Below are 23,249 nucleotides of genomic sequence, written 5' to 3'. Positions count from 1 at the left end.
TCTGACAAGAGGCGAAGAGGTCCACTTCTGCTCTGTAAAACCTGGTCCAAATCTGTTTGACTACTTCTGGGTGGAGTTTCCATTCCCCCGCATGTAATCTCTGTCTGGACAGTAAATCTGCTCCCACTTTCAGCTGCCCCGGAATGTACACTGCTCTGAGTGACAGGAGCTTGTCCTGGGTCCAGAGAAAAATCTGTCTCGCTATCTTGTTTAGATCACGTGAGCGCAGACCTCCCTGGTGATTTATGTATGAGACTACCGCTGTGTTGTCCACCCGCACTAGGACATGACAGCCCCTCAAATGGGGAAGAAAGTACTTCAGGGCCAGAAATACAGCCATCAGCTCGAGGCAATTGATGTGCCAGGCGCGCTGAGGACCCTCCCATTCCCCTTGAGCTGGACGACCACTCAAGACCGCACCCCAGCCCATCAGGGAACCGTCCGTCGTTAGCAGTTCGCGACGACAGGGAACGCCTAGCGTGGGACCCAAGGTAAGAAACCGGGGTCTGAGTTAGTGTACGAAGCCCGCGCCGCGTCAACTTTATTAGCCTCTGGGGATTGGCCCTTGGATGAAACCCCCTGGCCCTGAGCCACAACTGGAACGGTCTCATGTGCAACAGCCCCAAAGGAATCACCATGGAAGCCGAAGCCATGAAACCTAACAATCTTTGGCACCGTCGAATAGTGAGATTTTGACCTAGCCTGACTTTCCTCAGGGTATGCAGAATGGTTTCGACTCGAGCGGGAGACAGATGTGCCCGCATCGTGTTCGAATCCCAAACCACCCCCAAATAAGTCGTTCTCTGGACAGGAGAAAGAACGCTTTTCTTGGCGTTGAGTCTCAGCCCGAGAGAAACCAGATGAGCTAGCACAATATCTCTGTGCTGAAGCGCCATCTCTCGCGATTGAGCTAGAATCAGCCAATCGTCGATATAATTCAAAATGCGAATGCCCTGGAGTCGCAATGGAGCCAGTGCTGCATCCATGCACTTTGTGAATGTGCGGGGTGATAAGGCTAGGCCGAATGGAAGAACCCGAAATTGGTAAACTTCGCCCCCGAAAGCGAACCTCAGGAACTTCCTGTGTTGTGGCAGTATTTCTATGTGAAAATATTCTTCAGATCGATCGTGACGAACCAATCGCGATGTTGAACTTGCGACACGACCATCTTTATGGTTAACATCTTGAACTTGAGTGCTTTGACTAAACGGTTTAAGCCAAAGATCCAGGATTGGACGCAACCCCCCATCCTTCTTGGGAACCAGGAAATATCTGCTGTAATAGCCTGACTCTCTCTCTGGAAGAGGAACATATTCTATGGCCCCTTTTTTCAAAAGAATCTGCAGCTCTTGTGACAGTACTTGCGCTGTCTCACGGAAGTAGAGACCACGCCGTTGAAACACGGAGGGCGCCGAATAAACTGGATTCTGTATCCATTCTGTACTGTGTTTAACACCCATGCAGAAATACCTGGCAGAAGTTTCCACGCTGCCAGGTTTTCTGATAGTGGTATTAATTTTAATATTTCCTGTTGAGGGGATGTTAAATGTCCCGTGTCCTGGATGGAAACAGGATTTAGACACAGGAAATTTAACATTTCGCTGGAAACCGCTGCCCCCCGAATCGCCAGAGGCGGCGGAAGTGGAGAGGTTTCGTGAGGGTAGCGAGATGGAGCGAACAGATGTTTTATGACGCGCCCCGTCTCGCGGGGGGCTACCCCTACTAAACTGGGCGCAAGACCATCAGGAAGATTTTTTCTTTTGTGTTATAATGGTCCTGAGGTCTGCCCTGGGAGGCTGCTTAGGGTGGCGAGACGGTCCCCAGTCCTTACGAGGGGGAGCGCGACTCGCTACACTTTGCTTTTTAACCTCCCTTGAAGGACCTGGGGGAGGTTGGGTGGATGGCAGCCCCTCCCCTTGAGTGCGGCGAGGAAGGAACTGTGTAAACGCTTCCTCGTGTTTTTTGGCTTCCCTGAATTTAGTGACGACAGAGTCAACTGCGCCACCAAATAAGCCTGTGGGGGAGATCGGAGAATCTAGCAGGAACACTCTCTCCTTATCCTTTATTCCTGACAAATTCAACCACAGATGCCTCTCCGCGCTCACCAATGCAGACATAGAACGGCCGATAGCGCGGGCCGTTTGCTTGGTAGCACGGAGAGACAAATCTGTAGCGCAGCGAAAGCTTCGCCGTCGATCGACCCCCCCGCACTCAGATCCTTCAATAGGTCAGTCTGGTACGCCTGTAACACCGCCATGGTGTGCAGCGCTGCACCAGCCTGACCTGCAGCTTGATAAGCTTTCCCCACGAGCGTTGATGTTATTCTACAAGGCTTCGCGGGGAGGACCGGTTTCTTAAGCGAAGATGCCGACCCAGGCGAGAGATAGCCCGCGAGCGTCTCTTCCACCTGCGGCATCTCCGTATACCCGCGTGCCTTCGCACCCACGATAGTCGGAAAAGTCGACGTCGAGGGCACAAACACACGCGAGGTATATGGTTTACTCCATGACTTAGATAGTTCGTCATGGAGGTCCTCAAAGAAGGGGAGAGACTGATGTTGCGTTCCCCCCCCCCCCGCCGGACAGAAACCGATCCTCAAGCTTACTGCGTTTGGGGATCTCTTTTTCACGGGGCCAGTCAATCTGCAACCTGGCCACCGCGCGAGTAACCACTTCCAATAATTCCTCGACAGATTTACTACTGTGCGAGGAACGCTCGGAAAGTGGCTGCTCGAAGTCCTCAGACCCAAGAGATAATACATCCTAATCCCGCGCGCGAGCCGAAGAGGCACCGGAGTGCGCTTCGGGATCGCACGGGCCGGGATGTGGATCTGGCAAATGAGCAGTCGAAAGGGATGGACCCGTCTCCTGCTCATCAGTCAAATCCATTCTAGAGCCCCACAGTTGTAATGCGGGTGCGGACTGAAAGAAGCCAAGCCGAGCGCGCAGCATCTTAACTGTGAACAGCTCACAATGCTGGCACTCGCCTGACTCCAATGCAGCCAACGCGTGCTCTTCCCCCAAACACACAAAGCAGTAATCGTGCGTCCACGTCCGCTATCGGGCGAGAGCATGGAGGCACACAACGCTTCTGCTGACTCAGGCCTAGTCCACACATACACGGGTATTTTTATAACCGGAGTTTTTCCTCCTCCGTTTTAAAAAACAATCGCATCCACACAAGCACGGTTTAAAAAAAATCTAGGCCGCGCTATGATTGGCTGCTTGATTTCCACATGGGTCCCATCCATGGCACCGATGCACTAAGGGATGCCATGGGCTCAGTGAAACCCTTCTACAAGTTTACTTTGGAATCAGTCAGTAGGTGCGTTTACATGGAGCACTGTAATCGGTTTAAAAGTCCAATCCGAATAAAAATAGTCCATATAAACACCTCAATCGGAATAAAATGGCCAAACCGAATGAAATTGTAATCGGTTTGAGAGGGGTGGGATAAACCTTTACATGAACCGATCAAACGAAAAATTCCACCATGTAAAAACAATCTGATCCGATTACTTTGAGTGCACGTCTTTCTGTGACGTGATATACAGCGCGCGCCGCGCTCACACCAGGCTAATGTTGACAAGAGAGAAAAGTTAATTTTTCTGAGGTATTAAACTTTTTATTTCGTAACATGTTATGAACATGATGTTTGAATAATGACACAGACATAGCCTGGCTACACCATCTCATCTTGACAGCGTTTGTCCTAGGCTTCAACTGCGCCTGACAGAATAATTTATTTTTCTGAGGTGATTCTTACACTTTACAACAAATAATAAATAGCTTTTATAAAACTGTACAAGTCCTGGTGGCCGTTGAGAGCTGCCATTTCAATGGGGAACATTCAAGCTGCTCTCTGTTTCTCGTTAGTTAAGTTAGCTATAAAAAAAAATTCAACAACTGCTTTAAATTGGTTAAGTGACATTACCCACAGTCTACTTTAATTACTTTTGTTAATATTTATACCTTTGTGATTATGGTATCTTTCCTTAATCATCTGAAATATATATGTTTAGTACTACTAGTAATGATGCTAAGCACGTCTTGAATGCTTCATTCATGTTTCACCGTATATCCTATGTTTTTATTAATAATTTGAGTGCATTTTGTTGTTAATTTTGTGTTTTTCAAAATTAATGAATTTAATTCATTTTTGATTCCGCATTCATCATTCACAGCTGTTGAAATAGCCATTGTATAGGACATAAATTAGGTTAAACTACTGCATGTCCGCCCACAGAAAAATAAATAAATATAAAATTTACCAACACAGAACTATTAATCCACGATACTAACGTAACAAATCTGAGGCGGCAGACAAACTGTGTGCGCATGTCACGAAATGATTCCTACTGAAAGTCAGCACATGTAAACACCAGATCGGTTTAGATAACGTCTCATGTAAACAGTCCACCGAATCTTTCAATCGGAATGATTTTAATCGGAATGACAAAAAAGTGTGCATGTAAACGTGGCTAGTGACAGGTAACTGTATACACAGGGGCAGGGCTCAAGTGGACAGAAGCTTCACACACTTGCCTTCCTATGTTGTATTTTTGTATTCTGGCGCCTCTGTTCTGCAATACAATGAAATAACTGTGCATGTATCTGTATATATGTAATAAGCGCTGTTAGCAGAGTTATTAAAAGTTACGTCCGCCATTGCATAGACTCCACTCATGTATAAACAAAAGCGATAACGGCGCACATTTCGACTTAACAAGCCAAAATCTCCGGTTTCACCGTCTACACGACAACGCTGGGACCGGAGTTTCTAAAAAACTTCACCCTGGCTGGAGTTTTCAAAAAAGTCCGGTTTCAGTAACCGGACATTGCGTTTGCGTGTGGACGAACAGCCAAACCGCATAGAAAAAGCTGCGGTTTTGAAAATGCTCGTGTTCGTGTGGACAGGGCCTTATTCTCTTTAACTGATAGTGTATTTCCTTTTCACTTGATCAAACAGAGATGAAAGAGAGAAATTCTGCACACTAACAGCTGAAAACTAACTCCTGACACAGATCTCGAGTTGAGTTTGAAGAGAAAGAGTTTTTAAGTAGAGAGTTTTTTTTTTTTTTTCAGAGACTTTGCAAACACACCAAACATAGAGTTGGTCTGAAAACAAAAAGATCTGGTTTGCTCCAGCTGAAGCTCATCTATTTATAGCCTCGTGCAGCAGGTGCGCCTGGTGACGTCACCAGCCGAGGCTATAAATACCTCCGGGTCAATTTCATTGACGTGTTTTCACACCATTTTCATAGCTGGTTATGTCAAAGACATCCCCATTTGCATAAGCTTATGCAGCATTGAGTGTAGCTTTTGAAAGGGAACAAGCGTATTAAAAAATTGCTCACATTGCAACATGTGCTAACCAGACAGGCCACCATTTTGGAAATGTTGCCATGGCAACAAAAAATGCACAAATTGTCACATGACTGAACCTGGGTGTTCCTTATATGTCACTTAGGGACTTCCTGAGTTGAAATTTAGGGATATTGCTTTAAAAACACCTTTCCAGATAATCACAAGTGTTTGTGACACCCGTGTCACTGTGGGTTCTTATGGGTTAATTACTTATGTCGTAAGTTACTTATGCCCTCATGTCGTTTGACACCCGTCAGACCTCCGTTCATCTTCAGAACACAAATGAAGATATTTTAGTGTAAATCCGATGGCTCAGAAAGGTCTCTATTGGCACAATGTACTTTACACTCTCAAGACCCATAAAAGCTAGTGCTACTAAAGACATCGTTACAAAGTCCATCTCACTACAGTGGGTCTACAATAACTTTATGGAGCGACGAGAATAGAATCATTGAGTCGATTCAGCGGTTTGGATCGCCAAAGTCACGTGATTTCAGCAGTTTGGCGGTTTGACACGCGATCTGACTCATGATTCGACTCGCTGATTCATAACGCTTCGAAGCTTCATGATGCATTGTTTTGAAATCTGTCATCACTAAATACAGATTTTTACAATCGCTATGACAATTTTTTCAATACTTTTAACAAATTTCATAAACTTTTAACACAGTTAGCACAACATCTGTCTATGTAGGCTATACAATTAACACATTTATTGTTGCTTTTACACAAAATGCATACAGTTAACACAAATTTAAAATGCTTGAACATCTTTTAAACACAAGCTCAACCAAGACCAAAACAATGAATTTTTACTACCAAATTGACCAATGCTTTAACACTGTATGTCAGAAGACACAAGACGAATCATATCTCCGAGACATCAGAGCCAGCGGCAGATGGCAGAAGGACTAGCCGAGGTAAGGCTTCTCTCGCCGGGGTTAACAAGCACTGAACACCTGCTGGATCTCACAACTCCGAAAACGGCAGATAAAATTGTAAAATAGGAGCTCTCTTTAAAAATAAACCACAGATTTAATCTTTAAATAAGTACATTCTCGCCTGAAAAAGTCTTAAAACTACAATTTGTGACACATTAATAGTAGAATTGGTGATATAAACTGACTCAGAACAGATAACACCTTGTTCTAAACCCTAACCTTATAGGCTAAAGTCAAGGTAAACAGCTGTTTATATTGAGGATTGAAACACAAATATATCCCCTGTATTTTATTACATTGGTACTGATAAACAGCTGATTGAATTTGTGCAAATACAAACCCAAATCAGAAAAAGTTGGGACAGTATGGAAAACGCAAAAAAAAAAAAAGTGATTTCTAAATTTACTTTGACTTGTATTTCATTGCAGACAATATGAACAAAAAAAAAATTCATGTTTTGTCTGGTCAACTTCATGTCATTTGTAAATATGCATCTTTTCCTGTCATTCAGCCCAGCAACACATTTCAAAAAAAGTTGGGACAGTAAAGCATTTACCACTTTGTAATGTTGCCATTCCTTTTCACAACACTTAAAAGACGTTTAGGGACTGAAGACACCAAGTGATGAAGTGTTTCAGGTGTAATTTTGTCCCATTCTTCCTGCAAACAAGTCTTAAGGTGAGCAACAGTACGGGGTCTTCGTTGTCGCATTTTGCGCTTCAAAATGCGCCACACATTCTCTATTGGAGACAGGTCGGGACTGAGGCAGGCCAGTCAAGCACCCGTACCCTCTTCCTCCGCAGCCAGGACTTTGGAATGTGTGCAGAATGTGGTTTTGCATTGTCTTGTTGAAATATGGATGGACGTCCCTGGAAAAGATGTCTTCTTGAAGGCAGCATATTATGCTCCAAAATCTCTATGTACTTTTCAGCATTAATGGTGCCTTCACAGAAGTGCAAGTTACCTTTGCCAAGGGCACTGACACAACCCCATACCATGACAGACCCTGGCTTTTGGACTTGTTGCTGGTAACAGTCTGGATGATCCTTTTCTTCTTTGGTCCGGAGCACACGGCGTCCATTCCTCCCAAAAAATACCTCAAATACTGATTCATCTGACCACAGTACACGTTTCCACTGTGTGATGGTCCATCCCAGATGCCTCCGAGCCCAGAGAAGTCGACGGCGCTTCTGGACACTGTTAACATAGGGCTTCATTTTGGCACAGTACAGTTTTAACTGGCATTTGTGGATGTAACTACGTATTGTGGTTGACAAAGGTTTGCCAAAGTAGTCCTGAGCCCATGTGGCGATATCGCTTATAGATGAATGACGATTCTTGATGCAGTGCCGCCTGAGGGATCGGAGATCACGGTTGTTCAGCTTAGGCTTGAGCCCTTGTCCTTTACGCACTGAAATTCCTCCAGATTCCTTGAATCTTTTAATTATGTTATGCACTGTTGAATGTGAAATATCCAAATCTCTTCCTATCTTTCTTTGAGGAACATTGTTTTTAAACATTTCAATAATTTTCTCACGTATTTGTTGGCAAACCGGCGATCCTCTGCCCATCTTTGCTCCTAAAGGATTAGGCCTTTCTTGGATGCTGCTTTTGTACCAAATCATAATTACAATCACCTGTTGACATCACCTGTTTCAAATCACATCATTATTTAACCATTTTACCTCATTACTAGCCCTAAATTGCTCCTGTCCCAACTTTTTTTTTAAATGTGTTGAAGGTCTGAATGACAGGAAAGGATGCATATTTACAAATGACATGAAGTTGACCAGACAAAACATGAATTATTTTGTGTTCATATTGTCTGCAATGAAATACAAGTCAAAGTAAATTTAGAAATCACTTCTTTTTTTTCTTTTTTTTATTGCGTTTTCCATACTGTCCCAACTTTTTCTGATTTGGGGTTGTATTATAAACACTGGATTTGGTGGTTTTTGCTCTGGTTTTGTGTTTGATCCTCCCATTTTGTTATTTTCCCCCTCTTCAATATATATATATATATATATATTAGGGGTGCACCGATCCGATATTAGGATCGGATATCGGCCGCGATACTGACAAAATAGCTGGATCGGGGATCGGAAAAATTAACAGATCCACAAGCCGATCCAGGTGTTTTTTTCCGTCGCAGCAGAACCTACGTCATTCGTCAGCTTCACGTGTGTCGCATGCTAGAAGGGAGCGAGCCAGAGAGTCGGCTGTGTGGAGGAGATATTTCACGCTTGCCACGCCAACTAGTTCGTCGCTGTTTCGAGGGTATTACTGCAAAGTCAGGGTCTTTCCTGCATTGACATTTTTTTGACGGCCAAAGCCTAATTTGATGAGTTATTGTGATTTACGAGTGATGTAGAACAGATGCTGCGCTCGTGACTGAGTGACAGAGAGACCGATCTGAGAGCTCCTCCCCCGCGCGCGCTCTCTGGGTCTTCAAAATAATCAGTGTTCGCTCTCATATTTCACATATTAATCCAAATCAAAAGCTCGGAAGACCGAAACCATGTTGCACGTGACACATTCGGACAATTTTGTCCTTGAATTATCACTGGGTGTGAATTGCGCTCAAAAAACATTGACTCTTCTCTGACCAGCTGACATAAAGCATACTTTCAATAAGCGGGAGACAAATTATATCCAGTTATGAAGTGTTTTCTGTGTGTTGACATCTTTCGCGATGTTCTAACAGACGGGATTCGCACACAACGCGTCTGCTAATGTCCGATTCGTGACCTAATGACTCCTTTGAACCGAATCATTTTAACGACTGGCCAGAACAACTGATCCGTCCAACACTGAACTCATGAACTCAGTTTATTAATTTACTCAGAACGCAACTGAAATGAGAACACAAGTGTGCTTACCCAATTTAGCAAGAGTGGGTAGTAAGAATTATTTTTAATTATCAACAGTATTTCATCTTATTTCTGTTGACAATGTGTAGTAAAATAAATAGGCCTAGCCTACAATCATTTAATCTGGAGTGAGGTGAAACCAGAACAAAGTTGTTATTAGCTAGCTGAAAATTTTTAATAAATTGCATATGGCAGAAAATTAGACTATTTGTTAATTTGTAATGCTACTTTTTAATATTGATATGATTATATACCAAAACAATTATCTGTAGTGTAAAAAATGTTTGGTAACTGTCAGATTACTATTGTATGTTTGACCAATAGGCCTACACTGTTTTTTGTTTCCACTGCTACATTTTATTTATTTAAAGAAGTTAGATTACATTCTATTTTAGATTTGAATGCACAATTGTTTTTTAAATAAATAAGAATTCAACACCTTACATACATCTGTTATTTTGTCTTAGTTATGTTTAGTTAGTAAAGTCTGGTGCCTTTAGTCTCTTCAAGGAAGGTATAAGGTGGAAGATATACAGTTTATTATTAATTCAACAATATATCGGATCGGTATCGGGTATCGACAGATACACAAAGCCCAGGCATCGGTATCGGTATCGGGACTGAAAAAGTCGGATCGGTGCACCCCTAATATATATATATATATATATATATATATATATATCAGCTCTATCTTGGAACACAGATTTGTATCTCACATAAATCAACTGAAATCAAGTCCACACCTCAACGGTTATATAGGCTATATCAATTTATTTTTTTACGATTGATCTTCGGCTGAAAACATTTATGCATTTAGCAGGCACTTTTATCCAAAGCATCTTAGCGGAACATAAGCAGTTGTTTCAGTGAATACATTTCAACATGCATTTTATGCGATATCTGAATGTACCCATTGCTCCAGATACCCCAATTCACTGTTTTAGGACAGGCTGAGAAAAATTAATAATTCAAGATTAAATAGAATTTATTCAACAGATCTCATAAGCAAAAGTTATTTTGTTCATAAATGTTTTGAAGAATCTAAAATATAAGTGTCACTGCATTATTCCTAATATTTGTTCATGCAATTTAAGTTTTAATGTTGTTCAACGTAGAAAGGTTTTAAATCGTAACTTTCCTTTTCTTTGAAAAATGTCAAATTCTGAATCTTTCTATTAATTTTCAGGTTTACATTAGATTTTGTGTCTTAGATTTTCGCTGTAATAGACGTCGTATTCCTATAGGTAGACGTGATCAGCTGATGCGAGCTTGACAACGTGACCAGCCAGAACTAACGCTACGCTTGATATATGTGATTTTTGTCAGTCACTTGAATAGAATGTCATAGAATGTCCACCAATCTATCATCTGCTATCTGAACAATCTGATCAAATGCCTTTAGTATCAGAACATCAACGTCATCCTCGGTGTCAATCTCCTCATGGTAGTTCTTCACTGGGAAGATGTTTGACAAAGGCAAGCCAATTTTTTGACTGCACAATTCCATCTGGACAGGTACAGAGGTAGGACAGAAAATTAGATGTGGCTATTAGACATAAGCAGATCAACATAGGCAAAAATATGTATATAAAATGGAAACGTGTGTAAGTAATGTATGATATCACACCTTCTCTTTGATCTTCTTGCTAGTGTAGATCTTCCTTAGATCGTTGTTGACCAGCGGACATAATTGATCCACTTTGGTCATGACAATCACTTGAGGAATCCCTGCAGAGGCAATGAAAGGTTCAATAACAAGATGTTTTCCTCCTCAACAAAATTGAGCATTTGTGACAGTTTGTTGTACATAACTAACCCACAAACATCGTCTGGGTCATATCAATAATTTGTCCACCTACGCATTGAAAAAACACCCAACCCATGCATTTTATGCCCACTTCTCTCTCCACTCATGAATGAAAATCATAATCAAACATTCAGGGGTCAGTTTTACCCTTAGCACTGATTGCCTGGCGGATGCTCTTCAACTTGCCAATAAGTCGATAATCTGTGTATTCGACTGTATTTGCGTCTATGACGTAAACCAGGCAGAAAGCCTCATCGGAGAGGGAAGGGTCACTGGTGTAATCTTGATCCTGATCAGTGAGCGCCTGCTCCTCATTGAACTATTATTGAAAATTCAACAAAATATATTCAATGTCAAACCTAATGCACACATACATACTTTATGTTAAAATGTTAGTGGTTTATTACTTTATAGCCGTCCTTCACATGCCCAAACACAGCTTTGATGATGTCATCTGTTTGCACCCCTTGGTTTATTACTTTATAGCCGTCCCTCACATGGCCAGACAAAGCATTGAAGATGTAATCTGGTTGTACCCCAGCAGATTTTACCAATTGATCAGGTTCTAAGCCCATTATGTCCTTGATGACGAAGGGCAAAGGTTTTGTCCCACTTCTGATGGTGTATCCTTTGAGCTACAAAGACCAAAAATATAGATGCATATTTGAAGACAATTTCCAAGAAATCCTCATATGATTAGCTAAATCGCTCAACGCTCAAGAGTGGGTCGAATTACATGTCTGGGTCTTTTAGAAAACATTTAACTTCTGTATAGGTAACAAATAATTACGTTTTGTGTGAAACTACAACTGTTACCACCAGATGAATTGACTAGCGCTCTAGAGGAGATCCTTCCTTGAAAGGCACTATCGATGGAGTTAATAAAGCTGGACTTTCCTGCTCCAACTTGCCCAGCTACCAGGATCTTGATGTCCTTTACATCTGGATGACTCGGAGAGAAGTTTTCCAGCTTTTCTTTTAGAGCATCTTTTTGTCTGTCAAATCAAAACACAATTTTACAGAACTTCACTTAAAGCAGATTTGTTATATGTGGCACAATGGAGCCTTATTTGGAATAGCATTAACCAACCCAGAAGTGCTTCCACGCCACAATGAAGACGCTAAACGCTCAGATCTATTGGTCAACGTCGATAGAGCATTAATTGTTGGAAATTTTAACATAAACGTAGATAACACAAATGATGCGTTAGGGGCTGCGTTTACAGATCTATTAAATTCCTTTGGGGTCAAGCAAAACGTCACTGGTCCCACTCATCGTCTTAATCACACACTAGATTTAATTATATCACATGGAACCAACCCAACCGATATAGATATTATACCGCAAAGTGATGATGTCACTGACCATTACATGGTAACTTGCATACTGCGTACTGCTGAAATCTGTCATGTTGCACCACGTTATCGACCAGGCAGAACAATCCTTCCAACCACTATAGATAGATTCTCAAATACCTTACCTGATCTGTCTCAGCTGCTAAGTGAACCCAAACAAACAGATGAACTAGAGGAAATGACTAGCAGTATGAGCACCATTTTCTCTAGTACATTAGAAATTGTTGCACCAATTAGATTAAAAAAGTTTAGAGAAAAAATAAACCAACTTGGTACAACAGTGCTACACATGTTATCAAGAGAGAAACTCATAACTTAGAGCGTAAATGTAAACAAACTAATTTAGAGGTCTTTAGAATCGCGTGGAAAGATAGTATGTCACGTTATAAAAAGGCCCTAAAAGCAGCCAGGGCTGAGCATCTCCGCAAACTAATAGAAAATAACCAAAATAATCCAAGGTTTTTATTTAACACTGTGGCTAGACTAACAAATAAACAAGCATCGCCTGAACAAAATATTCCGTTACAGTTTAGTAGTAATGATTTTATGAATTTCTTCACTGAGAAAATAGAAAGCATCAGAAACAAAATTGTAAATGTACAATCTTCAATGATGTCTTATGATTCAACCGCAATTATCGCCCCTCAAGAACTACTACACCGCTTTACAACCATAGGACAGGAAGAGCTAAATAAACTTATCATTGCATCGAAACCAACAACATGTTTATTAGATCCAAGACCCACTAAACTACTGAAAGAGATGTTACCTGTAGTGGAAGAGCATCTTCTCAATATTATTAAAGGGGTGGTAAAACACATTGTTTTGAAGGCTTGATTGTGTTTGTGGGGTGCACTGTAACATGTGTTAATGCTTCGTTTTTAAAAAAAAATCATTATTTTTCATATATTTGACCTTTATTCTACACTGCTCTGTCCCTCCTTGTAAAACGGTCTGATGCTTTACGGGTTGTATGAAGCCAGTCCCTCAAAAATACCCAATGGGCTCAGATTGGTTAGCTGGCCCAGTGTGTTGTGATTCGCTAACCGCAGTGTATGTTTGTCGGAAACGTCACGCCCCTTACCTTACCGGTAGACTGTGGTCAGTATTAGAAACGATGGCGTCAATAAAACCACACCAATCTGAGCCCGAATCAGACCCAGAACATTATAGTGAAGATGATCGAGCAGAACCTGTTCAGTCCTAATGAGTAAAGACTGCAGATCTATAGTGATCGCTACTGAATGGCACTGTTACTTTTGTATTTTTAGAACGATTATAGCCAAATATCTGTCGCAAGAACTATTAACCCAAAACGAACACAAAGCACTGGCTTTACTATAGTAGCCAAATCACACACAGAACCATGTTTAGCATGCCTGAAGATAAACAATACATAAAAGCTCTAATCAAAGAATAATTTACACTAATGTCAGGTTCGCTGTTGAGATTTTAACGTTTGTGTTTGTAATGTTAGGTGTTCGTCGGATAACGTTAAGTATGAATGAGCATTTAACAGACTGGTTTGCAGAACAGCGTTGTCATCTGTTTACTTCCTTGCTACAACCTATTACAGGAAAACACATCGATGAAATATAAATCAGACTTACAGGTTGTGGCCCGTGAACAGCTTCTGTTTGTAAATCCAGCTTTCAGGATAAGCCGTTGTGCATATCCTGTATTGAACTCGCGAAGTTTGTGTTGTCCTCCGTGAAATGTGCAGCGCGCGCGTCGTGCATCCACGCACCGGCAGTGTTTTTTTCACGCAGCTGATGTTGTGCAAATCTGGCATTGAACTCGCGAAGTTTGTGGAAGTTTGTGTTGTCCTCCGTGAAATGTGCAGCGCGCGCGTCGTGCATCCACGCACCGGCAGTGTTTTTTTCACGCAGCTGACGTTGTGCAAATCCGGCATTGAAATCGCGAAGACGGTGGATGTTTTCCTCTGTTGTGCTGCAGGGAGCCCTGCGCGCGCCTGATTCCCCGCTGACTCAAACACACGTGCATATAACATGCTGTATGTTAAACGCTCTGCAACGCACCCCCGTCCCAATGAAGGCTGAACAGAGCAAGTACCCCAGACCTGCAATCCGGATGGAAATAACAGCGTTTCCTCGTTATCGCGGCAACAACACTCCAGCCTAACTAACTTATACCACAACAGCGCCGCGATACAAAATGGCCTCACCCTCCCTTATTTAATATTCTCGGAGGAGGGGTTTATGTAAATATTGAGCCTGGTGATGTCAGCAAGCCTGGAGGAATGTGTGTAGTCGCCTACTGGCCGTTTGCTGTAGTTCTTAGAAACTGATTTCTTTAAAAGCAAATATCTCCCTTTGCTTTAAACTTTGAACGTTGTGACTTTGCAGATGTTGTTTATGCTCAAGCAGCAACATTACACGCTAGCTAAAGTTAGAATAGTGAAATCGTGGTTTACCACCCCTTTAACTCGTCTTTATCTTTAGGTCATGTTCCAAGAATATTCAAGTTGGCAGTCATAAAACCTCTCATTAAGAAGCCACAATTAGATCATAATAACCTAGCAAATTACAGACCCATTTCAAATCTTCCATTCATGTCTTAAATACTAGAAAAAGTTGTGTCCGCTCAATTGTGCTCTTTCTTGCAAGAAAATGATATCTATGAAAAATTTCAATCAGGATTCAGGCCGCATCACAGCACAGAAACCGCACTCGTTAAAATCACAAATGATTTACTTCTAGCTTCTGACCAAGGCTGTATCTCAATACTAGTTCTACTTGATCTTAGTGCTGCGTTCGATACTATAGATCATAAAATACTATTAGATCGACTTCAAAATTATACTGGTGTTCAGGGAGAGGCATTAAACAGGTTTAGATCGTACTTATCAGACCGCTACCATTTTGTCTGTCTAAATGGGGAAAAATCAGAGATAACGTCAGTAGACTATGGGGTGCCGCAAGGATCCGTGGTAGGCCCTCTGCTATTCTCAATATATATGCTGCCACTTGTTAATATTATAAGAAAACATTTAATTAATTTCCACTGTTATGCCGATGACACTCAATTATATATTTCATCACGACCAGATGAATTCGCTAAATTATCTAAACTGACAGCGTGTGTTGACGATATTAAATACTGGATGACGTGTAATTTTCTGCTATTAAATTCAGATAAAACGGAGGTATTACTTATTGGTCCAAAAAACTGCCCACAAAACCTCTCACAATACAACTTTAACTTGGAAGGATGTCCTGTCACTTTATCCACTACAGTAAAAGACCTGGGTGTTATATTAGACCGCAACTTGTCTTTCGAAAATCATATTTCATATGTTACAAGAACAGCATTTTTCCACCTTAGAAACATTGCTAAGCTACGTAACATGCTATCTATTTCTGTTGCAGAAAAGTTAGTTCATGCATTCATGACCTCGAGACTAGATTACTGTAATGCTTTATTAGCTGGTTGTCCTGCATCATCAATAAACAAGCTACAGTTAGTCCAAAACGCAGCTGCTAGAGTTCTTACTAGATCAAGAAAATATGATCATATAACACCAATTTTATCATCTCTACACTGGTTACCTATTAAGTTCCGTATCAATTACAAAGTATTGCTACTGACCTATAAAGCCCTAAATGGTTTAGCTCCAGTGTATTTAACTGATCTTCTATCGCCCTACAATCCATCGCGCTCTTTAAGATCACTAAACTCTAGGCTTCTGGTCATTCCTAGGATATCTAAGTCCACTAAAGGAGGGAGGGCATTTTCACATTTAGCTCCTAAACTCTGGAATAGTCTTCCTGATATTGTTCGAGGTTCAGACTCGCTGTCCCAGTTTAAAACTATATTAAAGACGCATCTCTTTAGCCAAGCATTCACATTATAAATACGTTTTATACTACAGTTAAATCGGATCAAAAGCATTAATATTCTGAACAGCAGCTATGCTAATTATTTCCCATCTGCTTTTCTGTTGTTATCTCGGGACACTAGTCCCGAGGTAACTAGTTCGTCAGCTCCAGTTTGTATCCAGCCTCTCATTGAGACTTCAGATGCCCCAACACCTGTGATGAGACGACTCGACGCCTGTGAAGAGACGACTCAACGCCAGCGTTGTTATGGCCTAAAATAATACATGATTGATTAACTTATTCTAACATTTTTCTTTAACATTCTCTTTCTAACATTTTTCAATGTACATTTATGAAATGCACTTTCTGTAAAGCTGCTTTGAAACAATGTGTATTGTGAAAAGCGCTATACAAATAAATTTGAATTGAAAAATTTCACTTTATCGACGCGCAGGTGCTCCATTCATTTCAGTTGTTTGCCCAATGCGTCAGATCAAGACGCATTTAATTTGTTGCATTTGTAAAAGCAGACATGATTTTATTAATATTGATAGGCTACTTTTATATTTTGGAGTAACTAACTCAACTCCTACCCTAAACCCACTTCTAAACAATATAAAACACGTAACAGGCAAATACAAGGCAAATACAAGTACAGTCACAGGTATTTATGGCCAAAAACTGACCGAAAAACAGTATTTTTTTAAATAATGCTATTTTCTAACGTTTAACAATTCTTCAATAATTATTTTAAATGTGATTTATTTTGTCATGCATTAGAACTCTATTCTAATATTAATAAAAAGATGCTAATTCGTCTCTTCAGTTACGTCACGCCAGTAGTAATGTTATTTTCTTCTTTGCGGATATATCCGGATTCGAATCCAACTAGCAGCGCCTTTTTGTCATTAAAAGATGTCAAAACTGTCAGTTATGAAAAATGTAAGAAAGAAACACGTCTTGACAAAGAAAGATGACAGGACACCATAACACTTTTGTCGCTTGAAAGTGAACTAACTAATAAGTGATATTATCAGCATCTTCAATTCAAAGCCCAGCCAACTCCGACTTGTTTAGAACAGACATCAGCCATACAAGGTAAGCTATGGGAAGGTTTTTAGTCTAGGCCGCCGTGACATGGCAATCAAATATTTGCATGTAATATTTGTGAGCACGTTTATTAATGGTAGGTTGTCGATACAGGACATTGTGATTTCTCTTTGTGATATAGTTATCAGGACTTGGGTTGGATCTCTGGGGGGTATTCCAGAAAGCAGGTTATGTGGCATACCCGGGTATGTTTGAGAGTAAGTAAACGGATAACCTCAACTTTCGGTTTCAAAAATGGAGGTAACTTTCAGGGTATGTAATTAGCCATAGCAACTTACTCACTGAACATAACCTGCTCCAGAGCTAGTTTGCTTAAGAGGTATTCAGATGTGTGTAATAGAATTAATATAGTTAAATTAATATAACTAAATGTGTTATATACACTCACCTAAAGGATTATTAGGAACACCTGTTCAATTTCTCATTACTGCAATTATCTAATCAACCAATCACATAGCAGTTGCTTCAATGCATTTAGGGGTGTGGTCCTGGTCAAGACAATCTCCTGAACTCCAAACTGAATGTCAGAATGGGAAAGAAAGGTGATTTAAGCAATTTTGAGCGGGGCATGGTTGTTGGTGCCAGACGGGCCGGTCTGAGTATTTCCCAATCTGCTCAGTTATGAGCCGACTGAGCTATCAAGCTGATAGAAGAGCAACTTTGACGGGAATAACCACTCGTTACAACCGAGGTATGAAGCAAAGCATTTGTGAAGCCACAACACGCACAACCTTGAGGCGGATGGGCTACAACAGCAGAAGACCCCACCGGGTACCACTCATCTCCACTACAAATAGGAAAAAGAGTCTACAATTTGCACAAGCTCACCAAAATTGGACAGTTGAAGACTGGAAAAATGTTGACTGGTCTGATGAGTCTCGATTTCTGTTGAGACATTCAGATGGTAGAGTCAGAATTTGGCGTAAACAGAATGAGAACATGGATCCATCATGCCTTGTTACCACTGTGCAGGCTGGTGGTGGTGGTGTAATGGTGTGGGGGATGTTTTCTTGGCACACTTTAGGCCCCTTAGTGCCAATTGGGCATCGTTTAAATGACACGGCCTACCTGAGCATTGTTTCTGACCATGTCCATCCCTCAAATCATTTCAAATTGGTTTCTTGAACATGACAATGAGTTCACTGTACTAAAATGGCCCCCACAGTCACCAGATCTCAACCCAATAGAACATCTTTGGGATGTGGTGGAACGGGAGCTTCGTGCCCTGGATGTGCATCCCACAAATCTCCATCAACTGCAAGATGCTCTCCTATCAATATGGGCCAATATTTCTAAAGAATGCTTTCAGCACCTTGTTGAATCAATGCCACGTAGAATTAAGGCAGTTCTGAAGGCGAAAGGGGGTCAAACACAGTATTAGTATGTGTTCCTAATAATCATTTAGGTGAGTGTATTGACCCGGAAGTATGTAAACATCTTTTGTTGGGTGCTGTTGCCATGGTGAATCGTAATTACGGAGCTCCATTGATCGTGGCTTTTCATAGTTGGGGTGCATGTGCTGAACTCAGAGTCAATCTACTCAGAGTTGATTGAACCAACTCAATTCAGCTGTTCTGAAACCCAAAACTCAGAGTTCAGGTTTAAACTGGTTGAACCTCCTTACTGAAACAGGCCCCGGATCTCTCTCCTGCTTTGTTTTTGTGTTCATTTTTTTTCACGTTGCAGCCGCACACACTTAATTGATCGCACGGAGCTTAGTGCTTACAGTATTTAGTTTCTTCGACACTAGTAGCACTAGTGGAATTTTAAAGCAACCTTACAAGCGGTCCTTCCGCGCGTCACGCTCAAACATCACAAACACAGCTCGTACGGGGGCTTGAGAAAGCGTCAACATGTAGAAGTTGACTATATTAAAAGACAATAGACAATAAAAGGTCCAACATATGCAGAATACTTTTAGCTATATTGCTATGTTTCAGTCAGATTTTTGATTTTTCTTCAAAATTAAGGGGGTAATGCAAATTATTCCAGCCCACCCACACTATTGGAGGCCCACCAATCATCAACTTTCTGCTTACGCCACTGATTACATTATACTATTATACTACAGTATACTACATTATTACTATTAGGTTAGATAGTTTTTCTCTAATATTGTTTTCCTCTATTATTAGGTGTCCTTTGGCATCTGCTGGATAGGTTGATCACAGTATAAATAATTAATTAATTAACAGTGTGTCTGACAGTTGTCTTTGTGCAAGTAAAGTCAGACAGAGAAAGATGCATATTTTATTTTATACCCAGGCAATGGACAAATGTCTGCTCAGGTCATTGGCTCAGGATTAATGGATTTGTCTGCCATTTCTTTGTACAGTAGCTAGGTGTCACTAGTGAGCAATGATGAATGAAGCTTTGAGTAATGAACCTTTTGGTGAAGCGATAGGCTGCGAGGTCTCAGTGGTTCAGGAAGTCTCATTTTGCCATCACTAGTTACAGGAAGGCAGACACAAACGACGATAATAAATCCAAAATGACAGGTTTTGTGGCACTTCTAGCAATCAGGCAGCAACACACTAACTAAGACGGTGAACAGACAATAAGTGACTGAAAAGGAAGAACTTAAATAGAAACACAAACAAGGTAAAGAGCAAACACAGCTGAACAGAATGAACTAATAATGAAGGTAACCATGGTAACAAAGAAGTGGCGGGAAACTGAACAAAAGGAGCACGTGAACGAATCAGAATACAAACAGAAAGTCCAAACACAAACAGACAAATGACAAGAATAGCTTATGTACAAGTATAGCTTACCCCCAGTCAAATTTCCTCCATGGTTTATCCAGTTCTATGGAAAACATACAGGCTTGCAATTAGTTTAACAGCAGTTTGGTAGTATCTCTCTGAGAATGTATTATCTATGGTGTGTGTGTGTGTGTGTGTGTATGTGTTCTGCATATATAAGAAATAATATGGAAGAAAGACCCTCTCACCTGGATTTGGTTTTGGTTGAGGCACTTCTTGTGGCTTTGATTGTCCCCCTGAAAAAAGACAAAATAGTCTGAGTAACTGACTCTGAGTTAAGCACATGCACCCCAACTATGAAAAGCCACGATCAATGGAGCTCCGAAACTACGATTCACCATGGCAACAGCACCCAACAAAAAGACGTTTGCATACTTCCGGGTCAATATGTAAGTTTAATTCTTAATTATTTTAATTAAGTTTAATTCTCATGGTATCCAAAAGACAAAAAAAGAAAGCTTTAAAAAAAGCTTTACCTGATTGAATTATTAATATTGTTTTTTTCATTTTTAGCTGCTGTCCGTTTCTTTTTTTTTGACCTGGATTGACCCGGAAATATGCGCACATCTTTTTGTTGGGTGCTGTTGCCATGGTGAATTGTAATTTCGGAGCTCCATTGATCGTGGCTTTTCATAGTTGGGGCGCCTGTGCTTAACTCAGAGTCAATCTACTCAGAGTTGATTGAACCTCCTTATTGGCCTATTTATTGTGAAATTATTCAACTATTATTTAACAAAGTTTGGTGTATATTTAATAGTTCTGAAGCAACTTTTTTGCAGTGATGCCAGACAGACATTCATTTCTTTCTCTGTCTCTGTTAAACTTTCTTCTCCTGCGTCCTATACTTTGGCAATACAAAATGGCAGCACAGCTGAAAAGTTTGTTTGAGCTGCGCCCTCTACTGTACACCCGTGATATTCCTTCAGCCTTATTATTTCAATTTTGTGTCTTTACATTTGCCCACAAAATATATATATATATTTTCACAAAAAAAATATATAAATAATTTTTTAGTTTTTAACCTCTTATGCTCTGGGACCATTTTGGGGGATTTCCGCCTGGAAATAGGCATTTTTAGATTTTTTTGTTTATAAATTCAGTTTAACTCAGGCCCTGTGTGCTCTAGCACCCTGCAGACAGTTTGAGCTGTTTCCACTAGATTCCAGAAAATACTGGAACAACCAAAACGGTCTGCAGGGTGCTAGAGCACACAGGGCCTGAGTTACACACTTTCAAAACTGAATTTATAACCAGAAAAAAAAGGGCCTCTTTTTTGCTCAGACAACCTATACTGAAATGTCCATTACTTTTAGCAGTGTTTTATTTAACTTCAAAGGTTTTCCTGTAAAATGACACCAAAATTGTGTATTTAGAGACGACTGTATGTGGGTATGGGAAGCTTTTCAATTTGAGTCGGCCAAAAAAAACATGCAGAAATGGTCCCATTCTTCGCATCCTTTATTTCATTGCAAGCGGAGTTGGTATTTTCAATGGCATGTGACCTCTTGTTGATCAGTTTCCAGAGTGTATCAACAATGTCCGTGTTAGATGGGGAAATTGGACATTCATCTTTAGGGAGAGCTTTTTAGATGCAGGAGGTTTACATGGATTTGAGGGGAATACATCTTCTGAGAACACCAGTGACAGCTGGACACGAGGGAGAGTGCTCAGAATCTAATCAATCTCTTAATTTTAATTGCCATCCTGGAACCAGTCAAACCCCCCCCCCCCCCCCCCCATATCTCTATCCGCAGTCTTCCGTCAGAGCCTAAATTATGTAATGCAACCACAGCCCTGGAGAAGACAACTATTTCTATTCACTGCAGTGCTTTTGTTTATATCAGTAATTTACTGTAAATAACATATATGGTTATTTAGATAACTTATGTTATTTTCTTTATAAGGCTGTAGTTATTTGCGATTGATTTGTTTCAGAACCACACCCATAGCTAACCATTATTGCACTGTAACAATCATTGGGAGAAATTAATCCTTCACCAAATGACATGTCCTAACAGACACCCCGGAGTCATTACAGCATTCAAAAACAAAAATATTCTAAATATTGTAAGTTAAAAGATGCAAAGTATGCAGTACTTACCTCCCATTTTGTGATTCTTTTTCCCCTATATAAATTTAGCAAATAATACCACACTAAACACAGAGTTGTTTAAACTAGAGTAATCACAGAATTGCTATGTACTGTTCTGTCTTGTGTTTCTGAGGATGTGCAAGCGTCTTGTGATGGCAGCTCTCATCCGAGGCTATTTTTATACTTGCAGGTCTGACTTTCAGTTTCACTTTAAAGGAACACGGCACTATTTTTGAAAATAGGCTCATTTTCCATCTCCCCTAGAGTTAAACAGTTGAGTTTTACCATTTTCGAATCCCTTCAGTCGATCTCCGGGTCTGGCGGTAGCACTTTTAGCATAGCTTAGCATAGATCATTGAATCTGATTAGACCGTTAGCATCTTTCATTTCATAAAGATATCTGTTTAATTTCCCTTTTACCATTTTACAGATAAATGTAAGATCCCCTAACCTAAACATACCCCTTTTATACAGAATATTAAAATAATAAAATGTATGGACAGAGATGTGTAAAATGTCAATTTTAGTAATAATATAGCATTAAAACGATATTTTGAGCTGCTAATCCTACACCTACCCCTAAACCCACCCATAACCATTTCTCAAAACTATGTACTGTTATAAATAAAAGCATAACAAGTGCAAACACAATTATTTATTTATTTATTTTTTCTGAAAATGTCAAAAGCGGTACCAAAAGTAGTTGTGTTGGAGGATGAAGATCGCTGGATAAAGAGCTACGTTTGGATCTGTTCCTCGCAAACATATGGATTCTATAGATTTGGATTACACCAAGCTAATAAAATGTATGTCTTTTGTGAATTTATGTTGTGTTTTGGTGTATTTTATGATTGTATTGTCAGTCGCTGCATAGGAGAAATATTACAGTAAGTAGACGAGTAAACTGCATTTAATAAATGCAAGTGAAAACATGTCAATGAAATGACAATTAAATACAATAGAATCAATCAAAACATTAATTCCATGATTTTAATATTCATGAACTGCTACACATTCACACGGATATGTAAATTATTTACGCTTTAGTGCTGTCAATACGTCAATTTTGTACGTTATAGTGTGTATGAAAATGTAAGTAAATG

The 23,249-nt window shown here is 40.4% G+C and overlaps 1 protein-coding gene across 1 annotated transcript; it reads right to left on the bottom strand.

Annotated features, from left to right (window-relative positions):
- Positions 1–9,926: 9,926 nt before the first annotated feature.
- LOC307123240 (interferon-induced protein 44-like) lies at positions 9,927–22,300 on the bottom strand. The gene is made up of 8 exons (XM_079811701.1): positions 22,156–22,300; positions 20,243–20,290; positions 20,064–20,097; positions 11,775–11,979; positions 11,392–11,619; positions 11,132–11,303; positions 10,805–10,905; positions 9,927–10,684 (listed from the first exon to the last, which is right to left on the bottom strand). The coding sequence occupies exons 1-8, from the start codon at positions 22,160–22,162 to the stop codon at positions 10,520–10,522; spliced, it is 960 nt and encodes a 319-aa protein (XP_079667827.1). The 5' UTR covers positions 22,163–22,300; the 3' UTR covers positions 9,927–10,519.
- Positions 22,301–23,249: the final 949 nt, after the last annotated feature.

This window comes from Gobio gobio, assembly GCF_949357685.1.
Source record: "Gobio gobio genome assembly, chromosome: 3".
Lineage (NCBI taxonomy): Eukaryota > Metazoa > Chordata > Actinopteri > Cypriniformes > Gobionidae > Gobio > Gobio gobio.
This window is presented reverse-complemented; position numbering and strand designations above follow the sequence as displayed.

Coding starts and splice junctions, on each gene's coding strand:
- LOC307123240 (XM_079811701.1), bottom strand. Junction 11,980..20,063: donor TGGAGGAAATTTGACTGGGG/GTAAGCTATACT, acceptor TTGATTTGACAG/ACAAAAAGATGCTCTAAAAG. Junction 10,685..10,804: donor GCAAGAAGATCAAAGAGAAG/GTGTGATATCAT, acceptor GTACCTGTCCAG/ATGGAATTGTGCAGTCAAAA.